Consider the following 10,715-nt stretch of genomic DNA (forward strand, 5'->3'; position numbering starts at 1 on the left):
AGCCCGCCCCCCGCCTCTGACGTTACGCCAGGCGACGCACAGCCGCGCCAGCCCGTCACCTGCTGCACGTCGCAAAGATGCGCACAAACGCTCAGCAGGTCGGGCAGCGTCTGTAGAGGGAGGAACGGTTAACCCTTGAGGCCCAGAACCCGTCGTCGGAACTGGAGTTTGCTGAAACTCCCCGACGCTCACACAAACCCTATCAGCATCCACGAATCGATTCCCTCCACCTGTTTATGTGAGCTCTCTCCTCTCTTTCCAGTCCGGATACAGGGACTCGAACCAAAACGTCGGCTGTCCATTTCCCTCCATAGATGCTGCCCGACCCGGGCAACAAACAATCTGCTGGAAGATGGAGACACAAGAGGCTGCAGAGGCTGGAACCTGGCACTCAGCAGGTCAGAAACGTCGGCTGTCCATTCCCCTCCATTAGATGACCCGGTGAGTTTCTCCAGCTTTTTGTGTGTTGCTCCAATCTGCTGGAGGAACTCAGCAGGTTGAGCAGCATCTGTGGGATGAAAGGACTTGTTGACGATTCGGGTCGAAACGTCGACAACTCCTTTCCCCCCACAGATGCTACTCGACCCATTGAGTTATTCCAGCAGATTGTTGCTCCAGATTCCAGCATCTGCAGCCTCTTGTAGCCATAGCAATAGCGTTTCTATTGATTTCAGTGGAGCAGAATGACTGGGAGGGAGTAAGAGAAGTGCTTATACTTTCAGATTTCTTTTAACTGTTCATTTAAATGCTCTGTTGGTTTCTGCCATTTATATTTAAGTTTTTTAAGTTTTTTTATTTTAACTGCTCTGCAATGTCAGAAACATTCAAGTTTTCAACAGCTTTGACAGTCAGCCAAGTCAGGTGGTGTGGGTTAATCACGTATCAATGCATTTTTCAGTTGCCTTGTGCGTAGTGCTTTTTTCTTCCATCCTCTTATTCCACTTATTGCTATCATGTAACGGAAGGTTCTGAAGCTGCACAAGGCCTTGCATTTGTCTATCAGGTTGGCTTTATTCAAGCAGAACCATAAGTTGCAACTTTTTTCATTGGCCAATGGTTTGATGAATGATTCACTGCTGGCCACAAATTCAGGGCCATTTTGTATTATTTATTCTTAAGGGACTTTCAAATGTGAGCGAGTAGGTATCTAGATAATTCTTATTGGGTTTGGTCACCTTGGGCTAGAAATTGCTGGTAAAACATTGGCATGTTTATGGAACTCACTGTTCTTGGTGTGTAAAAAATGCTAACAAATTATGTCAAGAGATTGATATGACATGGGTTGCAAATCAACACACACAAATGAATTATTTGTTTCACTTTGCTATTATCCTTACAAAAGAACATAATAAACAGAAGCAGGAATTGGCCATTTTGCCTCTTATGCCTGCTCTGCCACATGATTAGACAATGGCTGATCTTTTACTTCAGTACAGATTTCCTGCACTAAACCTATATTTCTTGATTCCATTATTATATAAAATTATTAACAATCTTTATCTTGAATATATTCAGCAATTGAGCCTTCACAGCCCTCTTGGGTAGAGAACAGTTAAAGAAATTTCTTCTTATCTCAGTCCTGAATAGGCCACCCCTTATTCTGAGACAGTGGTCCCTCATTCTGAACACTGTAGGCAGGGGAAACATAAACTCCACATCTACCCTTCAAGCCCTGTAAGAATTTTATACGCTGCAATGAGATCACCTTTAATTTTACTAAACTCATGTGTATAGAGGCCCACATTCTGCTTAATCTCTCTTCAGATAACTAACCCTTCACCCCAGGAATTAATCTGGTGCATCTTCCCTGCACTCTTTTTATCACGAAAATATTACCATGAAATAACTTTAAGAATGTTTTCCCTTATCTCTCTTGCTCTTATGATAGTAGAATTTTAAATATTCTCAAGTAAATTTAGCTCTTCTTCATTTGTCATGTTTGAGGCATGCAACATTCTAGGTATAATTTTCCCATCACACATCCTTTGTCATTAGCTGAACAAGAGACATCTGAATTTCTCATCTTTGCATACTTTGAAAAAGGATTTATTGATAACTATAGGGTGTGTGCCTTTGCATTGATTGTTTTTCTCACCTCTGAGTTAGAGGATCATTGATCCAACCCGGTTTCACATACTACTCACATAATATTCACAGAATTCCAGCTAGCAGCTCTCCAGAGGGAGTACTGCATTGCTAGATGTGATGTTTTTCAGATGAAAATTAAATTGCACAGGAGTTCTCTTGGAGGTCTAATTTAAAGTCATCATGAAACAAATATCATAATAAATAACCCAATTCATTAATCACTTTGTTCTGAATAAATTGGCTCCTGCATTTCTCCATATTTCATCAGTGATCATACTTCAAAAGTACTTTATTCCCTCTAAGATGTCAGGTCATTATGTCTGTCTTTCTTTCCATATTTTTATTTTTATTTTCAACAATACAAAGGCTATGTCTTTTCAATAAACTGCCCTTGCAGAGTTCCTTGATGCACATATGCTTTTACCTCTCAAGTTGCCAATGTTCTAGAGTTATCAAGTCTGTCCTCATAGAGTCATAGAAACGTACAGCACAGAAGCAGTCCTCTCGGCCCACCTTGTCCGTGTCCACCATGATGCCTATCCATGCTAATCCTCTGCCTCAATAGCCCACAGATATCACATTCCATGGGGTATCTGGTTGTCCTATCCGTACTTATTGCTATTGTGCTCTTACACTGCTTTGAACCAGCTTTAGATCCATTTTCAGCTTGCTCCTGCCCTAGCTAACAAATCTCTGTTATCTAAGATCTATCTGCATACCTCTTTGCCCAGGGGCTATCCACAATCCATGGCATCTTTGATGCTTTCACCATTGAATTATTTCACATTTTCCAGTCCATATCATAATTTATTTCTTTACATCTCTCATCAGGATGTTCTCCAGCTCGAGTGTTCCTACCTTGTAATATGGCCCAACCTGACCTTGTTCACTACCATCGTCCTGTTCCATTTGAATGAACACTTTTAAAGAAGTTTACCCTAATTGTATTAAGATAAAATATTAAGATATAAGATATTTATTTGTCACATGTACGTCGAAAGACACAGTGAAATGCGTCTTTTTGTGTTACTGAGAATGTGCTGGGGGCAACCTGCAAGTGTCGCCAGTCTTCTGGCGCCAACATAGCATGCCCACAACTCATAACCTGTACGTCTTTTGGAATGTAGGAGGAAACCGGAGCACCCGGAGGAAACCCAAGCAGTCACAAGGAGAATGTACAAACTCCTTACCAACAGTGGCCGGAAATGAACCCGGGTCGCTGGCACTGTAGTAGCATTACACTAACCTCTACACTACTGTGCTCCAGGGAACAGGTGTCTCTTCTGAAACCTGCATAGGTTTCAATTTTTCCTACAGGCTCTCCCGGGGTTACCAGTGCCTGACTTATGGACACCCCATATATATGAACAAGCTCCCATAAATATTATTGAATCAAATGAGAACCAGTGTTGAAAAAACCTATTTACATATAACCTCCCCACAGTAATCAGACACCATTGTCTCCTGAGATCACAGGCTGCCAGTTTCACCTCGGGAGGCCACTTAAGAGAGTTACTTTGGAAATTGACAAGCAATCGCTTTTATTGATACTAGTGCAATGATACTTTCTTAAACAATGTAGCATCCTCTGACACTTCAAGCCCATTGAAACCAGCCGTAGAGTGTGGGACATCCTGATTCTCTGCCATTGTAACTAGGCAAGGAAAGAAAATAAATAATTGTTCATATTAATTGGTGCCCCTACTCCTTTCCACTTCCGCACCCTCTCTTTCCCCCACCCCCTCCATTCTCCATCAAAACCATTCATTACAATACTGTGGAGGTTTGGTTATGGTATCAAGTGATTTTGTGTATTTTCCAACTAATGGACAAAATTAACTTAAAGACATCTGTAAAAACAGAACCTGTTCATTACCCAGGGATGGCCTGTATCTTTGTGTCAGTTCTACTCTATCTTCAGATAATTTCATTTGTGCTTCATATATCCTTGAATTTACTTGCCACATGGTTCATCTCTGACTCTTCCATTGCCTTTCTGGGATTTACAGTTAACTGTGGCAATAGGCTTCCTGTTATGTTTTCCCCACAATTACTTCAGGTTTCACATCTATCCATCTGGCTTTCTGTTACAATGTTTTGATCACTCCTTTATGCCAATGTTTAAATTGCTTTCAACAATTCACATTTAATTTCCCAACTGTCTGGCCACTTGATGGCTCTGTAGAGTTAGTTTTTGAAATCTATCGGCAACCACATTGTCACCTTATTATTTTATTACATGAAACATTTTGAGTAATTTACTGGAACTAAGTGCAATGAGTGGGGTAATTTTAACAATTGTTACAAAAAACATTTTCTCAGTGACCACCGTCTGATCTTCCCTTTAAATTTCTATGAACAAAGTTTACCTATGCACGGCACAAAATTCAGCTCCTATGGTAGCTTTATGGAGGATGTGACAAGTACAACATCTTCCTGGTGGCACAGCATGGATGAAGTCTGTCCTTGTTGGCTGTCAGTTTCCTATGTTTTTTATGGCTTAAGAATAGATTAGTTGGAGCAAGATAATAGAAATAAAATGAAGGAGAATGACAGAGTGAGAATAATTTACGGAGTTTGAAAACATATGAGGAATGTGGAATTATGCCTTTTTTCACATAAAGCAACTGTTGAGGCGTTAAGAGTATATTGTTAAGTGTCTTTTCAAGCTCCTTTTACTATAGCTGGTACTGTTTCAAAAACATTCAGACTGCATTGACCAAGCTGTGAAGTTTTTCCTGCATCAGACATTTTGTTAGTTTCTCTTTTTTGTAACACTGCCAATTTGAAGACATTGAACCATTTCTTATCATCCTGTATTCATATTTGAGTTATCAAATGAGTGGATCCCAAAAACGTCACTAGCTTTATTTTAGAACAAAAGCAGTTACTTACTACCACAACTTAAGCCCTCAAAGAGCATCTTTGTCTATCGTGAATTGTTTAACTGAACACTCCGATAATTTTTAACTTATTTTTATATTATGTGATTTTGATTCCATTTGCATAAAGTATCATATTTATTAGCATTCTCTACCATACATTATGTGTCTCATTCTTACACAAAGAAATGAGGACTTGAATGATATGACTCACCAGCTGAGTGGGCTGTTATTGGCTACTGATGATATACTGATGATAGGTTACATATGGGTTAATGGCATTCTTTTTCAGGATCGAGGATGACCTGTTTCCACTCTAGTTCTGTGTGTCTGACCTAGCTGATGAGGCGTATGCGATACTCTCACAGATGAGGCAGGAGATGGTCGATGGCAGATGAGTGGGAAGGTTGGAAGGTGGTTCCCCCCTTCCACCATTATTGGTAGGCTTCAAATGAAGTGACTGAAAGTTCTCTGTGCTTTCCCGAATGCTCTTTCTCCACTCTCCATGGGCTAGGGATTCCCACAAGTTGCTAAGGTAGTAGCACTTACCTTAGATAGTTCCTACACCTGTACAGAGACCTGCTCCCCTCATTATGATCTTGCACCTTATTATCTACCTGCACTGCACGTTCTCTGTAGCTGTTATGCTTTATTCTGCGTTCTTTTATTGTTTTACCCTGTACTACCTCAATGCACTGTGTAATGAATTGATCTGTATGAACGATATGCAAGACAAATTTTTCACTGTACCTCGGTACATGAGACAATAATAAACCAATACCAATTCCAATTCCAGAGAAAGCTCAGTGTAAACACAACCCACCAAACAATCAGTACACTTCATCTCTATGGAGAAGCAGACTTAAACAATGATGTTGCAATTTTTTAGGGACCTCACATCAAACATTCTGAACTACATAACAAACAACGAGTAACATTTTAATTCCAGCCTTTACGCCAGTTCAACAAACAGCATCAGACAACTTAGACATAAACTGTAACCATATGAATAAACTGGTGTCATTGATGTGGGTTGAAGGAAGAACATTGTACTGGATGAATATCAAATATTGCCACTGGGTGCTTTTTGTCCACCTTAACAGGTTGATGGAGACTCAGTTTAACATCTCATTTGTAAAATGCCATCACAATGAACAATTCATCTGCATCATATAAATCCAGTCATGTGTACCAGCCCATAGTGGAGTTTGAATATAGAACTTTCTGATTTGGGACAAAGAATTTTTGCATTAAACCATGCCAGCATTTTGTCCTGGCAGCAGGGTTAAGATGCCTTATGTTAATTTACAGTGTTTTGCCTGCACTGTAAATTAAGGTGACCTAAATTGCCAAAAAATCCCTGAAGTTTGGATATCTTCGCCGACAACATGAAAGCAATTTTAATCAAATGAGATACAGTCTTGCTTATCAAACAGTGCTGTGAGGAAATTGATGATGCTGAGGTTCATGTTTTACATAATTCCATAACTACTGTAGCTGTATCTATATATTGGAAGACAAATGTCAACAGCCATTTACCAATTGACAAAAGTTTTTGGAAAACACTTGGTGAAGCAAAATTTTGTAAATCAAGAAGGCTGGGGGAATTGCACTGAAGAAATTTTGGTACATGGTATTCCTTTGCACAGAGAGTAAATTAACATATCCCTAGGGTCAATGATTTTATAAAGAAAATTCATAAATCAAATGTTCATAAATTGATCTATTTCCACATTTTTGCATTACTATTTTCCCTTCTGATATTGTGCTATTCCCAATAAAGTTGGTCATGAGTGATTTTTTTTTCTCAGTTCATCACAAGCCTCCTCTGACACTGGTGTAAAAATATTGCAATGTAACTTTTTTGCTATGTGAAGATCATTCAGTAGCAGGCACAGTAGTGTAGTGGTTAGCATAACACTATTACAGTGCCAGCAACCCGGGTTCAATTTCGGCCACTGTCTGTAAGAAGTTTGTACGTTCTCCCTGTGTCTGCGTGGGTTTCCTCCGGGTGCTCCAGTTTCCTCCCACATTCCAAAGATGTACAGGTTAGGAAGTTGTGGGCATGCAATGTTGGCGCCAGAAGCATGGCGACACTTGCGGGCTGCCCCCCTAGAACATTCTACGCAAAAGATGCATTTCACCGTGTGTTTTGATGTACATGTGACTAATAAAGATGTCTTATCTTATACCTCTGAATGGAAAGAGAAGCGGACAACACAGAAAGGGTGAAAATTTGAGTTTATGTTTTGAATTTGAGTTCGGCATCAGTACCTCATGTATCTCTTTTCAAAAAGAACATTTGAAATAAACATTTTAACAGTGCAAATACTAGCATTACAGCCTAAGTGTTGCTGATAACAGGCATGTTTGTTTATCATTAATAACTAATGATGAAAATACACATTGGCAGTAATTTATTTTTGAAGAACAGTTTTAATAATTACTTTTCTTTTTGTCACAATTGATTAATTTTCTGCAAATTAAGCCTGTGGAATTTAATGAAGATTAGACTGTGAAGGTACGGCATGTCTGTGATAATGTAACCAAATTTCATCTTTGCTGTTCTCATATGAAGCTGTTTTATTGTTTTAATGGCATGAAATGAATATTAACATGTAATGAGCAATAAATACAGAAGAGTCTTTATGATCAGATACTATACTTCGTTTCACTTCATTTTTAGATGACCTTTCATGTTGTGATCTAGTCCCCACATCTGTTTGCAAGAAGCTGCTTCCTGGTACAAATGACCAGTTTTGCTGCGTGAACACTGATGGTGAATTTTGGCAGAGCATTCAGCCACAGGATGATCACAGACATGCTCAATCCTGACCTCACTATGTAGCCACACAAGTGGGCTTCCAGAAGTTTTCATTTTATATTGATCAGAATCAAGAAGCCAAGCTATTTTTCCCAGTTTCTAACTTGGAGACATTTACACACTACTGCTAAGGCTTACATTAGCTAATTCAGCGGACCCCAAGAATTATGCCTATGGGCATAGAAGTGAAATGAGGTTGGGTATGGAGGTTAGTACATTCAGTTTATAGCCTGCACCATTTTGCTCCCTAACCTCTACACCCAAGTTCCCAATAGATCTATGTCACTTGCAACTGCTGCAATTATTGATGATAGAAATTTTACCTTGGAATTTCCTAGTGTGCAGTGTCGAGAAACATCACAAGTGTTATCTTATGGACTGAAAAGCCTTATTATGGAATTTTACCAGAAGGAGGCCAGTCGTGCTGCATCTGCTATTTGAAAGAGTTAACTAGCTCCACTCTTCTGATAACCTTGCCTTTTATTATTACCTTCCCAATATGTAGCGAATCATCTTTGTGAAAGTTTCAATTCAATCTTTTTTCTTTTAGGCAGTGCATTCCAGATCATGCAAACCTGCTCATTAAACAATTATGACATTATTTTATGCATATAAAGGACAAATGATGAATATGTCTCAAATTCAATATTGACACTACTAATGTTAAAAAGGAAGCATCTTTTTACATATTCTGCACCATGAATACCTTAAACACTTTAAAACCTGTTCTGGTTTGTGAAGTAATGCAGTTTATTTAATTACTTCATTTATCAGTTCCTCGATTAAAACCAATGGGTAAATAAGATATTTTGCTCTTCATTTTCACTTTACTGAGTACATTGTTTAATTTAAACTAATAAGTAATGCAAAAATTAAGTGCCAATGGAAAGCTGCATTCAAAAACAATTATAAACATTTTAAAATCATATATTGTCAAACACCTTGATAATTTTTATTTTGATAATTATTTGTTCATTCCTATGGGAAGAATGGATCAACTTATTTTTATATAAAAGCCACGTCTTTTAAACTTTGTAATTTATTTTCCATTTTCCTTCTTAGAATCTAGTTGCATTCAATCTTTGTTATTTTGACCGATATTTTAGATTGAATTCAGTTGCTAAAGAAACGTTGCTCATTTCATATCCAGCGCCGTAGAAGGGGGAATAATCAGCAATTTTAAAGCCTTATGTAGTTCACTGTTTAGTTTTGGTTTTGGCATAAGGAAAACTCAAAAAAAAGAAAGTTTGCCTTGTCTCCTGTTCCATGTAGGGTAATCCAGAATGGTATCAGAAGCTTGGCTTGTCCGACTCAGTGGCACCTCTTCGCAGTCCTCTAGTCAGTGGGGTAGACCAGTCACGCAAGGTTAGCAGCACAGACGGACAGCACGACAGCGGTGAGAGCCGCCGTGCAGAGCAGCATGGATGTAAGACACTTGCTCCGATCACAGCACCACCAGCCACGCACCTCGTCGTCCACCGACAGCAGGGCCACCGAGGAGGTGTCGTTGCTCAGCACCGAGTGGTACGCGTCTCCCTTGGCTTCCACTGTCCACCTGAGCACGTTGACCTTCATCTCCATGTTCTCCACCATCCTGTCCACCTTCTCGATCTGCTCTTGTAGCTCCCTCTGCTCCAGACTCGACACGTCCAGGGCTGTGTCGTGGACTATGTTCTGGACGCTCAGCGCCCGGGCTGCTACCTCCGAAGTGCCCCCTGACATCCCGGTCTGGATCAGGGGTCTCTCCGTCCCGGCCAAGGCAAATCCTTGTCCCAGTTCCAACACCTTGCACATATCCACCTGAAACAACTCCAGGCTGGAGCAGAAGATGACCCACAGGCGCTCCATCTCCGCTCTCTCCTCTTTGCCCAGGTTCTTGTCCCGAAGCACCGCCGTCAGTTTGTTCCTTATCACCACGGCCAGGTCTTGGGTCTTTTCCCTGGTTTTCCTCAACTCATCCCTCAGGCCGGCGGAGTCCGCCGACCCTCCGACACCAATAGCCAGGTGCCTGTAACATCCCGTCACCTTGTTCAGCGAGTCCACCAGAGCTCTGCAGTCATCCCTCGCCTTGGCTGAGCCCGCCGTGCCTTCATCTGCCACCTTAATGTTCTGGATCGGCATAGGTCCCGCTTTTGTCACCAACCAGAGCGAAATAGCCTATGCGCTTGCAAATAACGAAACATCCACCTTTCCCGGTGCAATCTCCAGCCGCTCTCCGTTCTCCCTCCCAGTCCGCGTTCCACCAGCACTGGGCGTGAATCCTGCAAACTTCTCAGCGCAGAAGATCGGAATTCCTCTCAGGTGCACATTTAGTTATCTACATTCCACCCCACCACCCCCCCACCCCACCCCCCAACCCCACGCCACGTCTTTTACCGGCTCGGAAACCACAAGCTCCAGTAAGCGTGGCTAACCTTCAATAATGTTCCCGTCGTGTCTGCGCTATTCGGTGTCCAAATCCATCTCTGAGATTACAGCACATCTCGTGACGCAAGCGGCACGATGGAATTATAACCTTCCTGTGCATGTTGTTCTTTGTGGGTCGGCCCTCTGTGAGCAAGGTGCTCCCGGGCACCCCATCGCTTGTCTCAAGAGTCTGAACTTCACCATTTTGTCACAGGACCTTTTCCAAATCCTCACTGTTGACCTGAGGTTTGCGTTACATTCAGGAATATAAATAAGTGCAGAGGAAGTAAATAGTCTTGAACAACAGTAATTGAACTTGAAATTACATTTTCAAATTTGCCAGTAATTTGTATATTTATTCTATTAATAGAATATTATTTAAAAGCACAGACCAGTTTCAAAGGCAGAACCACATTGTGATCCGAGGTTCCTTCCACATTTGTATCCAAAGATATGAATCATCTGAAAGTGAATTGGTCAAAGATCATAGAAAGGTAACAAAAGTTTGGGCATGA

At 40.8% G+C, this 10,715-nt stretch overlaps 1 protein-coding gene across 1 annotated transcript; it reads right to left on the reverse strand.

Moving 5' to 3' along the window:
* Positions 1–8,488: 8,488 nt before the first annotated feature.
* On the reverse strand, positions 8,489–9,998 carry LOC127570800 (regulator of G-protein signaling 9-binding protein B-like). Its single transcript, XM_052016635.1, has one exon. It carries the CDS (start codon positions 9,913–9,915, stop codon positions 9,151–9,153), a length of 765 nt encoding a protein of 254 aa, XP_051872595.1. The 5' UTR covers positions 9,916–9,998; the 3' UTR covers positions 8,489–9,150.
* Positions 9,999–10,715: the final 717 nt, after the last annotated feature.

Source organism: Pristis pectinata, chromosome 5 (assembly GCF_009764475.1).
Source record: "Pristis pectinata isolate sPriPec2 chromosome 5, sPriPec2.1.pri, whole genome shotgun sequence".
Classification (NCBI taxonomy): domain Eukaryota; kingdom Metazoa; phylum Chordata; class Chondrichthyes; order Rhinopristiformes; family Pristidae; genus Pristis; species Pristis pectinata.